The sequence below is a fragment of the Melanaphis sacchari genome, unplaced genomic scaffold, assembly GCF_002803265.2.
Source record: "Melanaphis sacchari strain LSU unplaced genomic scaffold, SCAv2.0 Contig178_pilon_pilon, whole genome shotgun sequence".
In the NCBI taxonomy this organism is placed as follows: Eukaryota; Metazoa; Arthropoda; class Insecta; order Hemiptera; family Aphididae; genus Melanaphis; species Melanaphis sacchari.
In genome coordinates, this window is record NW_020270843.1 from 856,574 (window position 1) to 882,774 (window position 26,201).

Consider the following 26,201-nt stretch of genomic DNA (forward strand, 5'->3'; position numbering starts at 1 on the left):
TATAATACGAAGTTTTGTAACTATACATCTAGTGTGTGAATGTTCCAGAACACTATAATATTAGGATTTAGGAAGTCGTTTTTTAAAACCGATTACCTACCATAGAATACCTCGTACCTCGACTTACTTCGTAAGTACATAAAAAATAATAAATTTTTACATAGTATACTTTATAATATTACTAGTAACTTAAATTTGTAATTGAAACAATTTTTAATATTTAAAATATTGTGCTAATATATAGTAATGTACATAATACAGAATAGAGACAATAAGTATAAATGTATATTTTTAATTTTAATTTTTGAACATCTCGATTTACTAATTACTATTAATAAGAATAAAATGTTAGTTGAAAATGTGTAGAAGTATATTTAAAAAAATATCAATTCCATTTTCATTTATTTTTAATAATTTTACGAGAAATATTTTTCATTAAAATGTATTTTAATTAAAAATAGTAAAAAAAAATTCTTAATTTTTAGAACAGCGTAATATTATAACAGGCTCATGATCCATAGTAAGTTTGAATTGTATGTTTTTGTTTTAATAACAATACAATAATTATCTGTGTAATGATTAAATTATGACAGGAGTCAAATTCTTTGTTTTTACACAAACCTAGTTATCTAAATTAATATTGAAATACCTAGGTATAAAGGTTAAACAAACACAAAGATAATATATAATTATAAAATTATTCTAAATACTTTAATGAATATACTATTAAAAAAAAAATTAAACTCGAAAGAATACAAATAGTAGGTAGAACGACTAAAACGTAGATATTTTATCACAGGTAAACACCTATTAAACATATATTACAAAAAGGTATATTATAACATAATATACATTTATAAATAAGTAATTTTAGTAAATTTAGCTTATAATTATTAAAGTTGATATTTAATATATGTTAATATTTTATAGATATTTACATTTTTTAATAATGGGGCTTTTGAAAGTTGCTCTTGTATTGATGATCGTTAGCTGTTCATCTTTGTACTCTGTGAAGTGTCATTCATATCATTTCGGCCAATGTCCAACTCTCGAACCAATGGCTGATTTTTCAATGGATAAGGTAATAATAATATTATATACCCATAATGAGTAACTTATTAACTTAATATCATACTATGATATATATTGATATTTTTTTTCGACAAGTTACTGTAATATAATTAAATAAACCTTATATAATAAGCACATGTGATTAAAATATATAGGTACATATTTGTAATATAGGCAGGTTTAGTTCATTAGTAAAATGAATAGAAATAGATTTAGACATAAAGTATTTAATAGGTAATTGATGAAGTGTATATTATTGTGTAATAAAACCTGGTTTTTTTGACACAAGGAAGTAGAAACAACTGCACAAGTCAATAGTGGCACTATTGGCATTAATATTCATTTTTATAAGGGTGCCATTTTTTTAAGGATGACCAAATTATAGAGGGTGCGAAAATTAATCTTGCTTATGTGTATAAAAATAATTAGTATAGGCCTTAAGTGAAATATTAAAATGACTAACAGGATAGGTAGCGCAGCATAGTTAAGTATTAATTTTATTAAAGTCAAAAAAATAATTAATTACTCTTGCTTCTGGTTTCCTGGAATAATAGACATTTGCGGGTGCAACTAAATGTAGAATGTTCACTCGGGGGTTTTATTTCTTATATTAGTAATTATTCTCTCTAAATTATTTTAATGTTTGTAAAATATTTTTATTGAAAATTTAGATTATTGTAATAATAAAAAGTAAAAACGATAATGTTTAAAGGACAAATAGTTAGTAATATACATTTAGTGTACGCATCGTGTATGTATAAATATTAAATAAAAAATACTTCTATTATATGCTTTAAGTTTTAAATTAAATTTTATTAATGATATACCTAGGCATGGGCGCCCATAGGTAATATTTTAGGGGAGGTCAAAATAAAAAAATTTTCGAATGTAAGATAATAAAGATATTTAATGTTATTTTTCACATATAAATGTATACACTATACATGCATGTTATATTTATATATATATATATAGTGTATTAATATAATAATTGCCATACGAATAAATAAATATATAATAATTGTCATATGAATAAATAAATAAATAAATAATAATTGCCTTACGAATAAATAAATAAATAAATAAATAATAATTTTAATAAGTATATAAAAAAATAGAAATTAAATAATGTAATTAAGTATATTATTCGGTATCAGTAAATAAGAACTGTAAATTTCTTCATTTTATTCCAAACATATTAATGACATCCTGAATGAAAGTATCCTTGTTTGCGTTAGGTTAAAATATTTGTAGTACCTATATTGTGATCTTTATAGATTTACCACAAATTATCTGCGATAAATTATTTTACGTATAGGTTATACAGACTACAGAATACGACCTATCTATGATGTTAATATACGATAACAATGAGTATATTTTTATATTTATTTCATATCTTAAAAGTGATTTCAACAAATAATTTGCCTCGGTAATAAGGTAATATTGTGGTAATATTTTTTCCAGGGGGGGCAAGTGCCCTGTCTTGCCCTCCCCCAATGGGCGCCCATGTACCTAGGTAATACTACTAATACTATAAAGTCTCTAGTTTGATTTGTAAAATACTGAATACTTATCTATCTATATGTAGAAATAATTATTGAAAGTAAATTCATAAAACTACGACACACAGTATTATATTTATATTTAAATATATATGTAGGTATATTTAAAATTTTTTATTTGTATAAATTTGCATTTTTATTTTTTCTAGTTAACCGTATTATATGCTAATTCAGTTACCTCCTAATAAGTATGAAAATATGATTCATATTCATAACTAAATCTACGATTATTTATGTATATCTTGATTTATATTTTTTGACAAACTATTTGAAAATATTTATTTCATAGTAATATAAAAATAAAATAAAATATTCAGTGCAGTTATTTTATTATATCTACACGTAAAAAAAAAAAATAAAATAAAAATCAATGTTTACTTTTACAAAAAATTACGTTTTGATATTAAAGTATTTTTGGTAAGTATATACTTTCAAGTTTAATCAATGCTTGCAGTTTATAAATGATAGCATGGACGTACGAGCCACTAAACTATATAAGTCATAAATCATAATATAGAAATGTTGAACTATAATATTTATATAAGTACTCGAGTTATCGAGTATAATAATATTATTATATTGAGTCAACAATAAATAATAATTCGATGTTTGGAGGCTGATACATTTGTATTATATTAAATTATATTTAGTTACAAGTTATAGTTATCTTTATTGAATTAATAATATTAAATTATCAATGTTGAGACTACTTGTAAGCCATTTACAATTGTGTCAACGTATGTATTGTAAATATACAATGTGTATATTTGAAAACGTGTTAAAAGCAATTTAAAGAACTAGCATTATATTAATACAAAATCATATCAATTTAAATTATTTAATTAAATATAATATATTTGTTATTTTTCGTTTAATTGTGACTTTTATTAAAGGCATCTGTTTCGCTTTTGTAATTTGTCAATAAAAGTCTTTTAATTTCATTTTTTTTTTAAATTATTTATTTATATTGCTAATTAGTAAACTTTATTAATATAAATTATTTAGTGGTTAATTATATTAAGTACCTACATTAATAAATAATAAATTATATCATAGTCCTAATTAATTTATTATACGAACCAGTTGCAATAGAATTTTAGAAATTCACAATTATTAATCCATAATTTATAATATCGTTGTTTTTTATTGAAATTGGTCTTTAGGTAAGTGTATTTTCGATAATATCAATATCTTCCTTCACATATTTAAGAATGATTCAACATATAAAGTTTCAGTAATATGCTTATTTTTATTTAATTTTTACATATAAAATAATAGATATGTTTACGAACGCGCTTAAGACACTATCGGCAGGGTACTTACACTTTAAACACTTACACTTAAAGATAAAATCAATAGATATTCAACTTAATTTCTATTCTAGCAACTTTTTAGATGAGACCAAGATTATAACATTTTATAATCATTGTTTATGCAATTCATTAATTACTTTTATCACTAAGCACAAAAATCTATTTAAGATATCATATACATTATAATATTTAATAACTATATCCACTGAAGTATATTGTATAAAAAAAAAATCTTTAATATTATTTATAAATATACAATAGTTAACTTGGGTCCGAAAGTTATTTTGATCTTACACTCATAACAGTAGTTTATTTTTTGTTTTGATTATCAAAAAAAAATATTTATCAGTCTTTTAATAAATTTAATGATAATTAGAATTTATAAAATTAAAATTAAAACCACTAATGATCCATTAATAAAAATCATAAATTCTTATGTGCCAATTTACTACTGAATTCGCAGTATTTATAATGATCGACAAAAAGCTTAGTTTTTGATAAGCTGGTAGTTTTTTAAATTTGAATGAATATATTTTAAATGTGATTACGAGTGGTAAGTTGTTCATTTGTTGAGACAACATGAGTTAACAAATCTAATATTATTGACACCATTTTTCATAATACAATATAGTAATTATTTAATTGTTAAATGTAATATACGTATTACGTAATACACATTTGTTTATGCATAAATAGTGTAGATATATATTTTTACATAGTGTACTCGTATTACGATAATCTGATACATTTAAATTTAAAATTGTCATAATCGCCATTACCTCCTTGATATATTTTGCATATTATATATATTGTATTTAACAACTAATAAGCAATAGTTAAAAATGAATAATATTGTTACTATGTTATCTAATGGTTATATTATGTTATATTTTTTTTTATTTTGCTCGTAATTTGAGTACCTACATATATTATGAATTACAATTGTTATAGATAGGTACTTTATAAACTATACACATATTATATATAGCGGATGTTTTACTTTTAACTGTATTATATTTGTCTAGCTTTTAGGAAAATGGTATGCAATACAAAAAACATCAACGTCAAGTCGGTGTCTTGAATATAACTTTGAAAAAACAAGCGAACCCAACTCATACAAATTAGATCAAGTGAGCGAAAACTCAATAATAAATGTAGCGAAATCTAATAACTATCATTATATTGGAAATCTAAAAGCGGATCCTAACTTACCTTCGAGAATGATGGTTAATTTTCCATTAAGTAAGTAACTGTTTGACATTTTTATAATAATATGCTATTTCAATCAAAAACAAATAAAAAAATTAAGTTTTTTATTTTTCAAATATATTTAAAATAATGAATTGACTTAGGAAATTTCATTAAAGATTTTGATCTACTCAGAACAGTCAGAACCCTAAATTGTGTATAATAAACTATATAAGCCAAATGTTTCCATAAAAGATTCCATTATCGTTTATAATCGTATACATATAGTCATATAGGTATGAGGTACTTACTAATTAAAAGCATACCCTCTTTACCAACACCAAGTAATCCTTGAACTGTATAGATCTGAAGCGTAAATAGAGTAATGATATTTTACAATAATCATTACATGTCTACAAACAATAAAAAAAATTTATTGTTTTTTGATAAATTTAATGAATTATTAATTCATCTCATGCTTTTTATTCACTTATCACATAATCACATTATATGTTAACTTATTGTTTCAATATTTGATATAGTTTGTACTTTACTGACAAACAATATTTTAATATTAATTTTTTCATATAATAATACAATATTAAAAATCCATTATTTTAATTCTCAATTATGTATAAGTATAAGTAGTACATTAAATAAGTATTATTATTTAAAATCAATGGTTTTATATTCTAAAAAAAATATAAAAATTATATAATTTTTTTTCAACCTTGGATTGAAAACTTTCTTAAAGTTGAAATATATTAATATTAATATACTTTTTCACTTATAGATGTTGCGGGTAAAGCGTCGTTTGTTGTTTTTTCAACAGACTACATAAATTACGCAGGAATATTTTCTTGTCAAAAAATACCACTTGGTAATAGACATTCAGTGACGATTTTATCTAGATCAAAAACTTTAGATAAACAATTCGTAGATAAAGTAAGTTATTTTCACTGAAATAATTAATCAATTATATCCAGTTTAAGTAAAAGTGACATATGCAGTGCCTGTAAAATCTATTCTTATACCGCGGCATAGGCTATTTATTTTCCAACGATAGAGAATGGTGATTTTTTTTACTTATTTTAATATACATGTTTCTAGTTAAATCAATAAAATCAATTAATTATAGGTAGTTTGTTTTCGTGACAAGCAACCAAAATTTTTTTTTTCAACTATTAGTTCAAAAAATGCATATACTCTGACTTCTAGGTTTCATTTTCATATAGGAGTAATAGCAATGAACACCTGTATAAATGTAAATGTAATAATATCAAAACTTTCTTTCAGATGCGTAACCGTATTGCTTCGAGCAACGTCAATCCATTTGACTTAACCATCGTTGATCAAAACAATTGTTCAAACCTTAATACAACGATGCGTGTGGAAATCAATGATCAAACGTTTAGTTCACAGAATATTGGTCAGGCGGTACGCAAAGTAGGATCGAAAATCGGCGACGGTGTAGAGTACGTGATCGATGGCGGTAAAAAAATAATCAAAACAGCGAGTAGATCAGACGATACCAAAGATGATCCTAATAGTGACGTCGAATGGATGCCGTAGATTAATATCGCAATAACGACATTGCATAGATGCATACTACATAAACCTGTTCTTGTTGTAGTTAATAATCGGGAATTATATCTATTCCTATTTATACATAAGTTAAAAAAAAAATTTTCCTACGACTGATAATCAAAAAAATAAAAATGTTAATTTAGTATAGTTTTATTATTTTACTTTACAACTGCAGTTTGTAAAGTAGTTATAAGTAAGATTTTTATTATTTAACTATATATTTATGTATCAATATTAAATATACAGAAATTAAAAATTATTATATATTATTATTTAATTTATCAGTTTTTAAATTTTTGTTCAATTAAAGTTGTAAGTGTATTTATATATTATAGTTAATTAATTTCGTTGGGTTTTCAAAAATTTAAAGTACCTATAAATAAGTTCGGACAAAATGTTTAAAGTTTAAAATTCAGCTTTGTCGCCCCTAGTATATTTATATTATATATATTATTTTTTATAGCAAAACCGTATTTATTATTTCTTTAATACACCACATAATCTGTTAAAAATGTTTCGTATAATATTCATAAAGATTATTAGTTATAATATCAAAATTTTAATGACGCTGCAGGTGTAAGTATGCTTACGTGTTATGTCACCTATCCCTTTAGCCTTTAGATTTCATTAATATATAGAATAAAAAGAATTGGTCCCAAAATACTACCTTGTGATAAATCATATTTAATTACACACGAGCTCCTATTTAATTCATTAATTTTCACTGCTTTATTTCCTATTATGTAAGTAAGTTATAAACCATATTATGCTTGAACTATTTATTTCAAAGCAAGGCAATACATTTAATAGAATATCATGATTAACTATGTCAAAGTCCTAGGCTAAGTCTAAAAACATTGCTATCGATTTATTTTTATTTTCTAAGTTATCTACTTTACAGAAACTAAGATACTTTATAAAGAGCATTATTTGTTTTTAAACCCAACCTAAAGTGGTATTGATTTTTGTTAACAACTATATTTTTCTAAAAAATCTATTAGTCTAAATTCTAAATTTAACAATTTTTTCAAATATTTTTGAAAAATTTCTTAGTATAGATATTGGCCTATAATTATTATTCTACGATTTATCTCCACTTTTAAACAATGGTTTAATAACGACTATATTTTTAAATTATCAGGAAAAATGCTTTGCTCAATACTTAAATTATATATTTAAACAAGAGGATCTATTAAAAATTTGTTAATACTCTATAACATTTTAACTGATACTCTATCCAATCCCGCTGCTGTATCGTCTTTAAAATTATTAATAATTTCTAGTCTATATGACAGCTGAATTTTTTTAAGAAAAACATAACCAAGCAAGTAAATTTAAAATCTATAACCCATTAAACTCTATTTTTATAATCTTATATCATGTAATTGTATTGTATTTCTATTTCATTATGTCATATATATCTCATGTTTATTTTAAGAATATTGTACTCAGATAGTACTGGGCCTCCACACGAATTTTCTCAGTAAGGCCTAATAATCTGTTTGACTTCAAATAAAAAATAAAATCAATTGTAAAAATAGTTATTTGCTATTTGATAATTTAATGTACCTACATGGATACAACATTAATGTTTTGGGCATAGTATTCATCACTTATTCTTCATTTTGAATTTATTGTGTATATAGATAGGTTTAGGTATATAAATATAGTTGTTTTAGTATTAAATATGAACAACTATTTTAATAGAAATCCAAATGAAATTGTATCTAATAAGTGATAACTAGATGGTATACCTATATAATATTTAATTGAAGTATAATAATAAGCATTTTTCTATATTTATTTTTATAAATATAACAATTAACAACATGTCTTAAATAAAATTTAGAATGCAAGTAATATTAGTTATTTTACATAATTTATTAAAATCATGGTACAAATTACTAAAATGAACTATTAGCTTTATTAATAATTCTATATCACCATAATCCAAGGTAAATTTTAGATAAGCAACTACTTATATTAGTTCTAAAATATAGATGATAAAAAAATGTAACTTAGTTATCACAGTTTTGAGTTATTTTAAAAAGGTTAAGATAGACAAAATGTAAATATTTGATGGATTCTATGCTAAATTAAAAATGCTTTCCTAAAACTTTTTCCCAAAATTTAAAGACCAGAAAAACACGATTAATTGTAAAAGTACACCTATAATATTATATTGTCATATAAATTCTTAATTTTGATAATATACAGGTAATAAAAATTGAAGGCGTCAGACCGACGCGACAAATGCGATCGTTAATGTGAAGTCTAGACTCATTTTACCGAAGAACAAATGTGGCATCATATCAATTTCAATAAATATATTTAAAACGGTAATATAAGCTGTATACCTATTAGTTTTTTTTAATTTTCTATTAAAACGTCATTATAATCATGTTAACATAAAAAATCCATCATTAATATTGTGTACTTAAAAACACATTTTTTGATGGAACTTGGAACAGAAATCGTGTCAAACATTCTATAATATGTTATAATCCGTTTAAATTATAAGATACAGACACATGATATAATATTTTTTTCAAGTTAATCTATGTTTTTTAGACGAAGTTCAGTAGACATATTACTAAGAGAAAAAGGATGAACAACAATGAGCTTAAATTACTCCATAAACATTTAACATTTGGATAGTGTAACATAATTTTATAAACTCTGTAGAATCGTACATATTTGTATACAAAAGTAGATTAGATTGATATAAATTAAAAACAGATTACAATTTTAGACTTAAGTGTAGAACATCGATAAGTGATATGATGTTTACAAAATAATATTTTGTCGAAATCTGGTTTTCCTATTTTTTATTTTTTATTTTTTTTGTTATTTTCAATTATTTTATAGGGAACTGAGAAGTTTTTACTTTTTACTCTACAAAGTACAAATTAGATATAATTCGCAACTTAAAAATTGAAGATTAAACTATTGTTACTGTTATAAAATCCAAAATACGATAAATCTATTTAGAATTTAAGTTTTCAATGTATTTTATTGATTAGATGTACTGTAAAATTTACCAATCTGCAAAACATATAGGCAAGTTAAAAATCTAAAATATTTGTACAATATACATTAAATAATACTAAAACAATAATAAATAATATTGGTTATTTGTTTTCAATTTGTATAGTTAATAAATGTCAATTAATTCAGAGTTACATTCATATAATTATGTAATTATTAGGCTAAAGTTCAACAAAAAAAATATGAGTAATATATACAAAAATACATTTTATTAATAGGTACATATAGCCATATAGGATAATATTTAGTTATTGGATCAATCAATTGTATAACACGACATAATCATCTTAGCTATAAAACATAATACATTAATATTCTTCAATTTACTAACATGTAAGAGATTTATATATTATTAATTATTAATAAATAATTGTTTTATTGTATAGTTTTTACTTTCAATAGTATATTGTATTCAATAAACATGTACATTAAAAGCAACGGGAAAATTAATACCTATATTCTTATAATTTAATAAATATTTTGTTGGACAGTTAATAAATTAAATAAATAACAAAACAAATAAATACTGTATATCGATATTCTGTGAAAAACTACGCCGTTCAGTAATAAACAATTCGTATTATATGCGCCTTGCAGTAAATAAATAGTTACCCATTTAAGCAATAACAATAATTATTTTGAAGTTAAAACTTTTTTTAAATATTTCACTTACGTCTTTACTAAGCTACATTTTTGGAAAGAATAATTTTCTTGCAATTTGGTAAGATTTTTATTGTTTTGATTTTTAATTTTTTAAGTAGAATATTTATCTCAATAGTTCGATACATAAATAAAGTAGTTAATTAGAAGTTATTATAACAATTTAAAATTTAAATGAATTGAGTTGATTTGTATAGGAGTACCAGTGAAATGTTGATTCACTAAAATCTTCATTTGATTTTTAAAATTTAAATACTTATAAGTCATAACTAATAAACTTCTTGTTAGAAATTCGTTTTTTATACATTTGTACAACGAGGTACTCCAAAAAAATATTTTGCTTCGAAATATGAAATTAAAAATACTAGTTGTTACTCAAAATGGTAAAAACTTTAAGAAAAATAATACAACACAAAAACATTTAACTTTTCAAAATAATAAGTGTATAAACTTTAATAAATTACCTTGTAGAATCGAATGGATAGTATACGTACTATGTTAAATTTCAATAGTAAACTGCACAAAAATAGTGAATCTGTTTTGTGATAATTCAGAAGATCCATCGATTACTGTGTACTCGAAAACCATTTTAATACTAATGACGTGGGTCTATACGTCTTCGGTACAGTATAATCACTATAATCGTTAGGTGGCACTTGTACAACACAAATATATTATTATAATCTTCGTGAATTTCTACTGACGTCGAAGTATATTTTGTAAACTATTAGTAAATGCGGTTTACGTTCGTCCGTTTCCACAATATATTTTGACGCTGTTTTGTATTATTATTCGGGAAGTTTTGAAATCGTATTACGTAGATTGCGACCATCACACACATGCACATATATCTGTATAATATTTTCATTATATAAAATATATATTTATGTGCATAAACCGTGTAATTACATATTGTGTGCTTGCATTTCAACGCAAGTGTATAATTGTATATTATATATATATCGCATATATGGTATACTGTATATCAATATCATACACCAATTATACATAGGTGTATAATGTGTAAGAAGTACGATAAGTATACTTTGCTTGGTAGTGTAATAACTGCATTGGAATTGGGGAAGCAATAATTTTATTGGCGATTTATCGTGGTACACGAATAACAGCATTGTACGACTGCGTCAATATATCTTTCAAAAGACTGTGGATAGAATAAAAAAAAAGTATTATTAAACACTATATTATAAAATTATGAAGGTTTTAAATTTATATTGTATTATAAATATATATACTTGTATATGTGGGTGTATATACATTTCCGATTTGTATTTGTCGTAAAACATCTGAACTAATTTTATTCACGGTCGTCTTGCAATAATGACGTGTTATAAGGACTTTAGCTGCATGTTAAATTGATTTTTTAGAATTTCATTGACATTTTGTGTTTTAATATATAATATTATCTCACAATATCTAACCTATATAAAAATTAAGGTTTAAGAGGGCTCAGAGTCAAGTAGAGTATTTTTTAAGGAAGTGAGATTTGGTTATGTTTCGTGAATATCTTTATATATTATAGATTTTAGTAAAAAAAATACTGAATTTTTATTTAAATAATTTAATATTGCTTGAAATTGCACTATACACTTTGTAAATGTTCGATATTTTGGTATAACATTAAAAATACATATTATATTATATTTTTAGATCTATAAAAGCTCATAATTTTAAAGAAAAATAAAAACAATTAATATTAATTATCATTGCTATTACGTTGACTTACAGCAGATTAACTTAAATTAGGCTAGGTACGACATTCGTTATTCATTTATCATTTACTTATTAAGTAATGGCTAATGACATATTTATTTATTTATGATAGCAGGGGCGTGTTAGGAAATGAATTTACCTATAACTATGTAAATCAACTACCTGTAACTATTTTTATTGAAAAATAGTATTTTATACTATTAATGTTCCATATGTTAGTCTTGTGAAGGTCGATAAAATAACACAGCTATTCAATATAGGTACGCTTTAACTGTAAAAGTAAAATTTTTTAACTTAAATAATCAATAAATTTCAAGGTTTATATGATTTTTCTTATGTTTAGTTTTATACAACAATTTAAATTAGAAATAATAAATTTTATAATTTTTTTCTAAAATATTTCTGTATATATAATATATTTTATGATATAGGAATTAATATTTAAGATATATTTAACACTAAATATAATAAACATTTCATAAGTTCTGATACACATCGATGATATCCTCGATTTTATATACGATTTTCAGTTGTTTGAAACTTGTTTTAAAATTTCAACTCTTAGATATTAAAATTAAACAATTTAATGAATTTATAATTACAATAAAATTATTATATTTTTGTAGTTAACTTCAATCTCCTCCCTCTAAAGTAAAAATTAAATCAAATTTTCTAAAATACAAAAAACATACACACACACACACACACATTGCTTTGCTCAGAATCTAAAACTCCCAAATTAATAATCTATATGCAATAATACATATAGATTCAATTCTTATCTACCTGTCCCATAAATAAGTAATTATATAGTGTTCCTTTTATTAAAAAATATGTATAATTTAAACATCAATAGGCAATGTAATTTATAATGCATAAATTCCAATATTTATAAATACTTACATAGTAATTTATACAAAATATATTTCTATCATGGAAACGTAATTTAAGTTAGTAAACCTGTTTAGATTTATTTTATTTATCCCCATTTAACCATATTATATTAAGTATGCGTGTAGCATGTATTTATAATGTATATTATATATATATACATATTATAGTTGATTACGTAAGCTATGAATAACGACGTTTATTGGTTCATCAACTCATTTGAGAAGAAATCGCTAATCATTTAATATTGTAGGTAATTGATTTATTAATATAATAATTTTTATTTATCAGAAAAGTAGAATTAGTCGTGTTAACAACAGTGTTAATTATAGATTTGTGTAAATATGGGTAAAGTAACATGATAATAAGCAATAACTAAATTATTTAAACATGTTAAAAAATGTTGGTTAATAACGTTATTATAAATAAATATAATTTCATTATGGTTCAAAAATTGTTTCAATTAGCTATAATCACCTACATAAAATATGAATTTTATTAGATGGGTTACTTACCTATATAATATATTTTAAATTGTGCAAGTACAGACAGTCTTTGTATTTTAATAATTTTATGTTCATAAATAATATTACATTTTTTTAATTACCTTTATGTTTTATTAATTATAAAATGATTGTATAATAATTAAAAGCAAAACAAAAAAATTCAACGCTACAAATTAAAATAATGATTGAATAGATCTAAATAATTTAATGAAGAAAATAATAATAATGATGAAGATAAGACATCGACAATTTAGGTAGGTAAGTTGAATCATGCAATATTACAACTCAGAAGATTTTATTACCTAAAGAAGACAGGTGAGAGAAAAGGTTGGTTCTATAGGTGGAAAAAATTTTCGATGAAAGAGAATGTATTCAAAATCATAGATAGCTTCTTCGGGATGAATATTAAACATTTGACTTTGTATAACACATTAAGTTATTACGGGTAAACGAATTTAATGAAATATAATTTGTATAACATGATAATATGTAATACAAAACTGTGATACCTTTTTATGTTATAAAAACATATATAATAGTAAATTTATAATTAATTTAATATTATTATTATTTATTACTAATGTAACGTAACTTAAGAAAAATAATTTTTTTTGTAAAAAGGTTTAAACTAATTTTAGTCTTTTTCAATTCATTTTAAAATCATTAAACATGGAGATCTATGTGCTGTATGTATATATAAAACCAGCTAATCTCATACACTAATTACCATTGACCGACATCACAATATAATATAATATACTTTCTTGATTGGATTTCAGATGGCTTAAATTATTAATCATGTATAATTTCACCTGTACGCTACTACTGACAGCAATACATATTATACCTAAATGTTAGATTATTTAACATTTTCAAGTTAACTAATGGATATACATCATCACAATTATTCTCTTTAGAGAACGACAATCAATTAAATCACTAATATTATGTTATATAACTATATAAACAATAATATAATCTTCTAATGAAATATATACGATCGGCTTTTCCGTACAACTCACAGTAGACTATACAAATTGTGAGTAATAAAAACCAGTGTTAATATTCGTTCTTTAATTTATGTAGTTGCTTTAAAAGGAGGTCTTAATTTTAACTTTAATTTTTTTTTTTTTTAATGTATAGCTGTGATCGAGCTTTAAAACTATTTAGGCAGTTAAAAATCGTATAGAAGTCTTAAATTGACACGTGCCGAATGAAGGTCAATGAACGCCAGTAATCGGACATTCAAAATAAAATTAATGTACGAATGGCTAGCTAGATAGATATGATGATGGTCACAACTTTGAAACCCTGCGGGCCAACCCGAGGTAATTATGACGAGAAGCTTAACTGGGAAAATTCGTATTCTGAACGAGCTGAATTAGTTGTCTTTTGAAGTATAAAACGAGTCAACAATATCGATTAGTCACAGTTACAAATGTAACAATACATTATTTCAAATATGTGTTAATGTTATATACGAATTTGAATAGACCTCATAATAATAAAAATATTATCTATAAGACACGTTGTGACCACCATGGCAAGACTTTATGCTAACTATAACTGCAGCTAAGGCCAAAAACCGGAGGGAGGTGCTTGCTTCTTAGTATCCTTGAGTTTTATACAAAACAAACCGCAATAGCAAGAGGTCAACAGACACTCCATAAGCAATGAGCAGTTTAGTTTAGGTGTCCGAGAGCATCGTGTACGGAAATCTCGATGAGGTGCCTAAAACTCATCACAATTCAAAGAGGGTCAATTTTATTTAAGATATACCAAACTATACTAGCTTAATACGCTACACAAGAAGATTTTTAATACATTTTTTCTGTTAAAACTTTTTATTAAATTAAAGTTTTTAATAAATAATGCATGTGTATTTTTTGTGTCCGGAATTTGATTAAATTATACTTCAAGTTTTAATTATTCAAAGTAAATTTAATTGTAAAAAATGACAAAAGTACAAATGCTTTTCTTAGAGTAATGAAGGTAAGACGATAATATTGCAAATATTTTTAAACATACAATTTTAAGTTATTTTGATTAAAATAAATTTTAAAATAATATATTTAATATTTAAACAATCTAAATAGATAACAGTTAGTATATTGAAATATTTATCAAAAAATTATTGTCTCGGGTACACTATGTCCTATTTTTAACACATTTTTTTATAAATGCGTTTATATTTCTAAGAATACATTTTTAAATGTTTGTTATAATTTTTTAACTAAGTAAATATTACAAACATAAATTCGTAGGAAAATACATCTAAATGCGCCAATAAATTGGATAGTATGAATTAATACATTTTAATAGTCAATATAAATATGTAAGCAGTTATAATATTGTATCAAAGAATTATTTTTAAACAAACAAATCAATTAAAAATAATTTAAATTATAAGTTTAAAAAAAAAAATAATATATAAAATGTAATTTAATTAGAGTTAATACATATACAATAATAGTACCTAAGAATAGATTGATTATATAAAAAAATGAAATAAAAATTTGATTTAGGCATATAGCATAAATAATAGATAAAATAAAATAGTTTATAAATTGAATCAGAATTTATACATTACTTATAAGGTATAAAGGCTTTCTGTGAATTATTCTTTTTAGAATATTACTTAATACAATTCATTGTTAAATGTTTTAGATTACATTAATTTTCATACTATTTTTTTTTGCTGCAATGTCGGCAAACTGCAGTGGGACGTTGATTATAGTTGACAAATTACGAAAAAAAGCACTGGAAATAACACTCAAAAGTCCTATTTGTCGAATTTATAATAACAGGTATAATATAATTATTGGAGAGTAGTGATAATACTATAATAATATTAAAAACAATAAATTCATAACAAACACTGATTTAAAAATAATTATAATTTCGATAAGTTTGGTGAATATCATATTGTTACTTAATAAAAATGTTACTAATAAAAAAAATTTTGTTTTTAAAAATAGATATTTTGTAATTATCAAAAAATACGATATTCATCATGATGATTTATTAAATTAAAATATCTGTAACACATATTATATACTCAAAAAGATACTAATCCTATATCCGGTAATTTTACGAATGAGCAATTACTAATTAATATTAATGGTTGTTGACCAAGAGTATAATACCTCATCAGGTGTAACTATTTTACGAGGACAAGATATGCATTTTCATTAGATTTGATCGTGATGAACAAGAACAATGTATTTCTATATTTGAGAGGGAGTAAAATATAAATAAATGTACAAAAAATGTAAAAACAACAATTTGACCAAGGATGTTTACATGTATATAGTAATACAGTTTAACAACAAGTATAATAATTAACAATTTATCTTTGGGTGAACTGCTCTTAATTTAAAAATTTTAAATTACAAATATTTCTTTGTTATGTATTATATCATTTTTTGTACTGTATGACATCTTATTTATTTTAATGTTTTGAATGTTAAAAATACTTCCTGTGTTTTTCTCTCAACACATAGAATACATCAATACTATTATGGTGCCTACACACATTTAATATATTTCACCATAGTTAAGTTGTTACAGACTAATTAACAAAAGTAAAATAATTATATGTATACATAACAATTGACGAATTAATTGACTATGCAAAATTTTATTTCTAGCAAACTAGCAACACCTACAATTACCAAACCTAAATATTAATAAGGCAACTTTTATTAAATTGCTTTAAATAGGAATTTATTATTGATAAATAATTTTATTAATAAGTTCCTATTAATTTAATGCTTTATAAAAATAACTATTCAAAAATTTACAGTAATTGAAAAAAAAATTAATACTTTTATATATGATTAGGAAATTGCTAAATTTAAAAAAAATTAATTGATGCCTTTGGTTCTATCTTTTTATTTCAAGAATATATAGTTTTAGTATATTATATTATAAACATAGAAAAATTGTATCAACAATTACATTAAAATTCGAAAAAAATATAATTAATAATTTTAATTTAAAATAAACAATTATATTTTGTCACCACATAATTTATATACCTAACAGACTAATAATTGTTTAATTGGGTTTTTTTATTTTTTAAGGCATAGTTTTTATAAACCAGTAAGAAAAACAAATCGTTAAGATCATTAATTATTTATGTTAGATATATATAACGTAAAATAATTTAGGTATAAATTTTATAATTAGAAAACTAAAATTAGCATTTTATATTTAAATAATTTTCAGTAATATTTAATGAATAATAAATATTTAAATAAACTAATAATTTAAGATAGTTATGCTATTTGATTGTATACAAAACACTATTTACCCAATACCCAAATATTACTTTTTATTTAATTAAAAAAAAAAATTGTTTGTATAAAAATAAAAATGATTTGTTTTCGTATTAATATTCTAACAGTGACTAACCTTAAAGAAGACATATCTGTCATGGAAAACACAATCATATGTAAAATATAATTACTGTACAATAGCCAAATTCTTAACATTTCATGCATGGTAGTTGCGGTTAATAAAATTCATTAGTTTTTAACTTTAAAAGTTTAGAACATATTTTTCTAATTTCGTTCAAGTTTATTTCCAATAATTCATATAATGAAAAAAACTAGGAAACTCGATATTATGCTGTATGTCTGTAATCTGTATATTTGGTTGCTGTACTCGTAAAGAAACTTGAGTAAAGTATTGAACACAGTAAAGTATGTTTTGAATTTGAATTCAATAATAAATCACTATACCTACGCAAAATACAATTTTGAGAAAAAGAAATGATGTGTCAGCATATACGTCTAAAGATATTTAGTATTATAATTAAATTAATCGTAATTTTTTTCGAAAACAATATTAATAAGTGTATGTTTTATAAATTATTATAAAATGGTATCTTATATTACTGTTATTAATTCATTTGTTGTTTGTTAATATACCGACGTACTATAGGGCGAAGGATAATAAATAGTGATAATAGCCAATTGGTTAGTAATATAAAAATATATACTTGGTCTAAATATTTTGAAAATTGCGATGTAACAGCGATAATTTAAGTAATAAAGGAATATTTCAAGTTTCTACAATTAATGTATTTTTAATTACAACAAAATAACAAAATATCGGTGGAAGACATAAGCACCAAAATTAGATAAGAAAAAATAAAATCGTATCGTACGTAAGTGCCAAAATCCTTGGTACCTGTGTGCCACGGTTAATAGATGTTAAATTATTATTTAAAATTTATTATTAAAATTACAAAGCGAAACATATTTATTTATGAACTCTCCTTCTGACAATAAATTAAGAGTATCTCACGAAAAAATAATTATACAATGGAAGAAATATCAAGATGGTGAAATAAATAGTTTAGAATATGTGAAAAAAGTAGGATTAAAAAATCAACCAATTTATTAAATTTATTATTGACATTTTTTATAAATTCTCAACTGATTTATTAAATTTATATTTATTTGCATGTATATCATAATTAATTAATGACAAATACAAAATTTTAATTTTGGCGCAAATTATTTGTAATTTTTGCACCTCTGGCGCTTATTTCACATGTTAGGTCATTTTTGTGCATTTGGCGCTTCTGTCATATAGCCCAAAATATGTAGACAAAAAAACGCTATTTTATACCTGAATGTTCAATTTATTAAAATTATGGTTTAAAAAGTTCGTATAAAAATAATAATGCTTTATGTTCGACTTTAAAATTTAAGTAAAAACAGTTTGTGAGGAATTGTGTAATACATTTTCAAGATTTAAGTTAATAGGTATTAACATCATTAATCTTTTCGACGGGGAAAGAAAAATGTAGTTGAAAATTTTTTCAAATATTTATAAGTAGGAAATTCAAAAAAATAGAATCAATTCAAAAAAATTATCATGTTAATAAGGGTATTCTTATATTAATAGTTGATGAAAATTTCAAGTGAATATGGTAATTTAATTTTAAAATGATACATCACTAAGCGTATTTTGTGATATAACTATATTAAAGTATTTTATTTTACTTTTAGCATTACAATAAGTTGAAATATTTTTTTTCGAATATATTGCAATTACTATATTATTATTTATCAGTATTTAATTATAATAATAATATATATATATACAATATTATATCCAGCTAAAAAACTCAACATTTAATAAAAATTTTCAATAAATAATATGTATCTTAAAATTAGTCAAAAACGTCATTGCATATAGTACAATTTATAACAATATAATAAAGGTAGTTTCCTAAAAAAAATATTTTTAAATTCAAACAAAATAAGTAAAATCATTATGTTTAAATAAGTAATTACGTTCAAATTAAAACTCTTTTATGGAAAATTATTATTTTTTTAATTTATAAGATTTTATGGTTACAATATGATGGACTACTTATAAAAATCTTGTATTACATTTTTTTAAACTTAGATATTAAAAGAAAAGTTTTTTATGAATTTCCAACTACAAAATAGACAGCAATTTTTTGGAATTTTGAAAAAATTTGTTCGAAATTCTAACTTAAAATTAGTTACACTAAAAACAAAACAGATTTGGTAAAAAATTAGAATAGCGTAAAAATCCCCGTATTCCTTAATTTTTTATTTGTTTTTTTCTGATTATAAAATGTATTCCTCCTCCCAACTAAAAAAAAAAATTAATAAATAAATAATACCAACTAGATTCAATTTGCTATTAGAAACCACTCCTATTTTTTAAAAATGAAAGTACTTTTATTGTCCAGAAGTATTTATAAACACAAAAAAACAAATGAAAAAAAACACATAATCGCGATTAATATATTTATTGTTCAGTTCAAAATTCAGAATTCGATAAAATTTAAAAATAATTGGTGCTGTGTAATTATTATTACCCGTTTTCAGATTATTTTGACTTTCCAAAGTTTCAAAGTATAAATTCAATTCAATTTAGTTTCAAAAAAACCATTTTTAATAAACAATATTGAAGATAAAAAAAATGTTTGCTAGTAAAAAACACATAATTTTGAAATTAATAAGTTAATAACTCCACTCAGAATCTAAAATATATATCAAGATGATACCTATTATATATGTTTAATAATATACTATCTCTATACACGATATACTGTGTGTGCTTGGGTAAACAAAGAAATATCTGAGGCTCTATTAGCACTTGGAAGATTTATCAAAATTAAAGTTTCAAGATATTATGTATTAATTATTTAAATTGACTAAATTACTTGAGGCTTTTAAGTTCTGTAATTTAAAAATTATTTAAATTACAGAACTTAAAAACTTTAACTTAATACTTTATGTATATGCAATAGTTTTCTTAATTTCTAATACCTATCTATAATTTTCATTAATTAAATTTTATAATTATTATGAATAATCTTTTCAATGAATAAATAATAACTATAAACTTCTTATCTATGTATTAGAATCTGAGCAGAGTAATAAATTTATAGATTTTACAATTGTGTGTATGTATTTTTTTCTGTGTCTATGTAGGTTAAGTTAGGTTAGCCTAAGGTTTTGGATAGAAAATGTAATCTAGTTCATACTTAACAATGCCAGTATTTTTTTTTTTATTATAGGCAAGAAAAACAAATAAAAAATTTAAAATATCATAAATGTTTATCCAATATTATTTTTAAAATAATTGTTTTGTAACCATGGTTACCAACATTTAAATGGTCTTCACTTAGAATCATTTTTCTTAACGAAATTCATTACAATGATTTACTCAATAACGAGTTCCATTCTGCATCTAATGTACAGCAGAGAGGGTAGGTAATCGCGAGAGGGTACTACTTGCTTTCATTTTTTAAGTTATTTAGAATAATTTAAATTATTTTTAGAATTATGTAATTTATATAATAATAATGTAATGAGTGGGTTATTCAAATTTTATTAATTATAGGAATGAGATACAAGTACTTTTAAAAACGAATCCTCTATTTATTTATGAATCAATGTATGTTGAATCAGTAGAGTTGTTCTATAAAATATGTCAAGGTACACAGCGAGGCCCATGTCAAAATATTGAATTCATATATCCAGGTAAGAATAATGCAAAGAATAAAGTGACATTAATGTTGAAGAAACCAGAAAAATAATACTTATATTTAATAGGAACAAAATGGTGTGGACCAGGTAATATTGCCAAAAATTATTCAGACCTGGGAGTTTATCGTGATGAAGATATTTGCTGTCGAGAACATGATCATTGTACCAGAACTTTAGAAACTGGCCAATGTTATTTTAATCTTTGTAATACTTCTCCTTATACTAGGTAAGTTAGATTATTTTACATATTCTAATATCTTACTACACTAAAATTTATTTAAAATAAAAAATAACTTTGATCTTTTTTAAATTATAAGTGTAGCAAATATTTATTTATTTTTTTATTTTTGTACCAGAAAAAACTTTTTCTAATAGAAAAAATTCTCTGATTGTCAACTTTAATGGAGGTTTATCGTAGCAAATTGGATCTAGTTGTTACTTTTGAAAGGTCAAAATTGAAAAATTTCAGTATTTTTTTTTAAATAATTAGAAAAAAAAATCATTGAAATTTTAATTTTATTAATTAAAATAATCATTTGGTAGATTCAATAGATTTTATAAATAAAAAAATAAAAATACTAATATAAAAAAAAAATTTGTTTACATTTCAGATCTCATTGCGAATGTGATGGAAAATTTCAGCAATGTTTGAACAAAGTTAATACATCTACTGCTCACACATTGGGTGTCATATTTTTTAATATAGTAAAAGTTATGTGCTTTAAAGAAGAATGTCTGTTTGGGTAAGATAAGAAAACAAAAAATATTGTAACTAAAAATGTATAATATTTAAATTGTTTAAATTATATTTTAAGGATATGTATTCAAAAGTTTGAAATAATACCAAATTATCATCAACAAGGGAGAAGTATGGATATCCTGACCACAGATCACCTATTCAATATTTTTACAAAAATTGTAATGGATTTTGTGCGTTATGCATTAAAATAAATGTATTAAGTTTTTAAATGTTTTACTATACTGGTCACTGACTATTTTATTTATATTAATTCATTATACAATATATATGTCATTAAACATAATAATAGTTTTGAATAATAAAGATATCTACTATTGTTAACAACCAATAAAAATTAATGATAAATGACACATATTATAAATTATTTTTAAAATTTTTCGCATATTAAAATAAATCCAAATAATCTTGAAAACATAAAAGGATCTGTTCCTGTCAAATTTTAAGTGGATAGATGTTTAGTAGAGTTTCAATTTTTATTTATTTAATAAAAAGTTCAATTACTTGTAATTTTTATTTAAACAAGACAAAACATTTATTAGTTTGTTTAAAAAATTAAATTATGAAAATATGATTTTAATTTTTAAGATATTGTACTTGAAATTTACCATGTAGATTCTATCAACGTACGAATTTTAACAAATTAGTGTAAAACTGTAGAATGTCATCATGTATGTTTCGGTTAGTGTAACCGCGCAAAATCATAATAAGTTAACAGCACAACAAAAATACCTCAAGAAATAATAGAAAATAGAAAATCTTTTAGTTTTGAATTAAATATTGCACTACCGTATATTATGTATATTTTAAATTCTTAACTAATGATCCGAACGACCCGTGGACTGATCTTCGTGAAGGACAGGCAGGCCATACCATGATTTACGAGTAACGTTTGTTCTAATCGTAGCATATTTTTTCCCATGCTTATTTATTATAATCGATAAATACATCTATGTACATTAGTCAACAGATTGATGACAGCGATGCACTTTTAGTTGCATATCCATAATGTGGTATGATCATCAAATCATCATTGTATGATTAATATTCTATACCAAGATAAATGCAAGCAATTTTAAGGAGTTTTGTATAGGCAATTTTAATGACATTCAAGAAAAATTTAAATATAAGTCCTATTTAAAATTAATTTACAAGACTACAAAAGTTTTTATACCTATAAGATAACTGGGACCTTTTCCGTTAATTCACTACCACCCTTTTTTTTTTGGTTTTTCCGTGTTTTTTAGATTATTATATATCATTATTATTTTGATTTTGTGGGCATGAAGTGTGTAATATTTTGTCCTCTTATTCTTGTATAAAAAAAAAAAACAAAACAAAACAAGTAAAAATACTTTTTTAAAAATTAAATATTTTGCAAAATTATACACATGATAGTGTGGTAAAACATAAATGACAGCTGTGCTGATTAGGTAATTATTTTACGTTTAAATCTTTAATAAGTAATTAAGACTGTCTACATAATATTAATTGAATATATATTTTGTGTTTACATGTGGTGATAAAAAGATGACACCAAATATGTTTAAAACTTGAACAATAATGTATACAAATTAACAAGTTTTAATGAAATGTATGATTAGTGATTACTATGTGGGAACATCATGAAATTTAAATTTTAGTTATAATAGCGCTAGTTCACTAAAGGCTTATTTATTCAGATCACCTTAAAAGCCTATTGTGAACAGTACACACTCTTTGGAATACTTTTTATGTATTTATCAAGTATTAAAATATACTTAAATTTTTATGGCTTCATGTATTTAATAAATAATCACAAACAACATTAATTTTCTTAAATTTTCATTTGTTACAATTTATACTTACATGTTTTCAAAATGAAACTTGAATTTGCAATTTAAATTATCGACAATAATCATTTCTTCCCAAATTCAATAATTAATGGCTTTTCCTCGAGTATAAGTCCAAGATTTTCTTCTAATGCTTTTTCTGCCACTTCAATGTCTAAATATTTTCAGTCAATTAAAAGTTTATTTTGCACAATTATTTATTAAATATTTTTTATTTCAATAGAGAAAATATTTCAAGTTCCACAACTTAATTCTAAACTTCATGATTATTTAATGAGTTATTTTAATTAAATTTATAATTATAAGTAAACTTATAAAAGTAAATATTTATAAAAATAATTATTACTTTCAAATTCAATAAAAGCTTGTCCTTTCATTTTTCCTTTTTTCATATATCTATAAACTATGTCTGAATTTTGCAATTGTTTGTACTTTCCAAAAACAGATATCAATTGTTTTTCACAAACACTTTTGGCAATATTTTTCACATACAATATCTAGAAAAAATAATTTAAATATAAAATAAACAATCTTAAACATACCACTGATAGTCTAACATAACAATTTTAATATTCACTTTTGATGGGATTCCTTTTTGATAGTTTTGAAAATAAGATAAAGTTTTTAGTTTATCTTTACTCATTTTAGTATAATTATTTATAGGAACTTGAGTGCAATTAGCAACAAAACGCTGGCCATTGATAGAACTTGAAAAATTGTTAACTTTATTTTCTTCATTTGCTATTTCTAATACACCAATACACTGTTCTGTACGTTTTGATGCTTCACACGTATATAATTTTAAGTCAGAGTTTGATGTACAATCTTTTAAATCCCAAAGAGATTTAGGATTAGAATAATGTTTTATTGGTTTTTCGGGTATCTGAAATAAAAATATAATTATAATATATAATACAATACAATAATATATTAATTGTAATTGTTTTGTTATGATTATTTACAATTTATTTTTTAGCTTATGACATAGGTTTATGTTAATTATAGATGATAAAAATTAATAATATCTAATTTTAATAGAAATTAAGTTTTAATGAAGTTAATAATTGATATAAATCACCTCGATTGGTTTTTTATAAGATTGAAGAAGTTGTTTTCGTTTTCTTCTAATCATTTTTGAAGTTTTAATTGGTGAAGCATTGAGATGAGAAAACTGTTCATCATGTATTTGATCAAGATGATTGATTGGATGATCAATAGGAAGTATATTGTTTAGTTTAGGAATTTCATTTGCTTCACATGATAAAGCAAATGCTAAAAGTTTAGTTTCGGTACTATTAGGTTTTACGCATAATGCTAATTCTCGTTCATGACGACTCAAACAACTAAAAAATAAGATAAAATTAAATAAAAAAATTAGTTGAAGATTAAAATATAATAGAAATAATTCTTATTACTCTGAAACTTTTACAGAAGGTTTTTGATTAGTATTAGAATTTAATTGATTAGAAGATGCTTCGTTGACTTTAGTACAAAACTCAGGCAATGCGATTTCTCCTTTAGTGATTTCGGTGATAGAAATGTATTCATGACTGGTAATAAAATCACGCTCTTGACTCAAGTGCCTGAAAATAAAAATTTTATTTAAATTTTACCAAACTATTTTTATGTTGTTTAATATCACGAGGAAAAAGAAAAGTATAAATAATAATTGTAATTATTTCAATTTATAACATATATTACTTTTCAAGAGTTAAATGTTTATCAGTTTGTTTCAAAGATAATTTTTTTATCAACAAATCGCCTTCAGATTCAACATGGCTTTCAAGACGTTCAAAATCAGTTAAATTCAAGTATTTGGTAGAATGTTTTTCATTATTTTTTTTTACTGCAGTCATATTGATTTTCAACTAAAAGTTTAAATAAATAAAGTAATATAATTTAATCAAAGAATTTATATTGAATAAACAAATATATAATTATTTTTTAGGTATCAGAAAACTAATATATAAGATACTTACAGTTACAGTATATGTGACATTTAATGAT

General features: G+C 22.9%; 3 protein-coding genes across 9 annotated transcripts; 2 read left to right on the forward strand and 1 right to left on the reverse strand.

The window, feature by feature from the left end:
- LOC112592557 (apolipoprotein D-like) lies at positions 1-6,945 on the forward strand. 2 transcript variants are annotated; one of them, XM_025336664.1, is made up of 5 exons: positions 1-130; positions 931-1,081; positions 4,975-5,191; positions 5,931-6,082; positions 6,434-6,943. In XM_025336664.1, exons 2-5 carry the CDS (start codon positions 950-952, stop codon positions 6,707-6,709), a joined length of 777 nt encoding a protein of 258 aa, XP_025192449.1. In that variant the 5' UTR covers positions 1-130; positions 931-949; the 3' UTR covers positions 6,710-6,943. The 2 variants fall into 2 exon arrangements, with proteins under 2 accessions (XP_025192449.1, XP_025192450.1); XM_025336665.1 differs by lacking the exon at positions 1-130 and having other exon boundaries at positions 933-1,081; positions 6,434-6,945.
- LOC112592556 (nucleolin-like) lies at positions 5,312-26,201 on the reverse strand. 6 transcript variants are annotated; one of them, XM_025336663.1, is made up of 7 exons: positions 25,896-26,050; positions 25,610-25,777; positions 25,273-25,537; positions 24,772-25,077; positions 24,541-24,691; positions 24,211-24,348; positions 5,312-5,550 (listed from the first exon to the last, which is right to left on the reverse strand). In XM_025336663.1, the coding sequence occupies exons 1-6, from the start codon at positions 26,048-26,050 to the stop codon at positions 24,260-24,262; spliced, it is 1,134 nt and encodes a 377-aa protein (XP_025192448.1). In that variant the 3' UTR covers positions 5,312-5,550; positions 24,211-24,259. The 6 variants fall into 6 exon arrangements, with proteins under 6 accessions (XP_025192448.1, XP_025192443.1, XP_025192446.1 ...); XM_025336658.1 differs by lacking the exon at positions 5,312-5,550 and adding an exon at positions 10,883-11,594; XM_025336661.1 differs by lacking the exon at positions 5,312-5,550 and adding an exon at positions 12,140-12,434.
- Positions 15,448-22,576, forward strand: LOC112592558 (phospholipase A2-like). Its single transcript, XM_025336666.1, has 6 exons — positions 15,448-15,552; positions 16,228-16,367; positions 21,460-21,599; positions 21,672-21,831; positions 22,217-22,348; positions 22,421-22,576. The coding sequence occupies exons 1-6, from the start codon at positions 15,547-15,549 to the stop codon at positions 22,554-22,556; spliced, it is 714 nt and encodes a 237-aa protein (XP_025192451.1). The 5' UTR covers positions 15,448-15,546; the 3' UTR covers positions 22,557-22,576.

Bases quoted from the DNA above. Each gene is read 5' to 3' on its own strand.
- LOC112592557 (XM_025336664.1), top strand. From the start codon at position 950: ATGGGGCTTTTGAAAGTTGCTCTTGTATTGATGATCGTTAGCTGTTCA. The intron at 5,192-5,930 runs GTAAGTAACTGT...TTTCACTTATAG, and splicing joins GATGGTTAATTTTCCATTAA to ATGTTGCGGGTAAAGCGTCG. The intron at 6,083-6,433 runs GTAAGTTATTTT...ACTTTCTTTCAG, and splicing joins ATAAACAATTCGTAGATAAA to ATGCGTAACCGTATTGCTTC.
- LOC112592558 (XM_025336666.1), top strand. The intron at 16,368-21,459 runs GTATAATATAAT...TATTAATTATAG, and splicing joins TGTCGAATTTATAATAACAG to GAATGAGATACAAGTACTTT. The intron at 22,349-22,420 runs GTAAGATAAGAA...TTATATTTTAAG, and splicing joins AAAGAAGAATGTCTGTTTGG to GATATGTATTCAAAAGTTTG.
- LOC112592556 (XM_025336663.1), bottom strand. From the start codon at position 26,050: ATGACTGCAGTAAAAAAAAATAATGAAAAACATTCTACCAAATACTTG. The intron at 25,778-25,895 runs GTAATATATGTT...TTTTATTTTCAG, and splicing joins AAACATTTAACTCTTGAAAA to GCACTTGAGTCAAGAGCGTG. The intron at 24,692-24,771 runs GTGAATATTAAA...TATTTTTTCTAG, and splicing joins AAAAAGGAATCCCATCAAAA to ATATTGTATGTGAAAAATAT.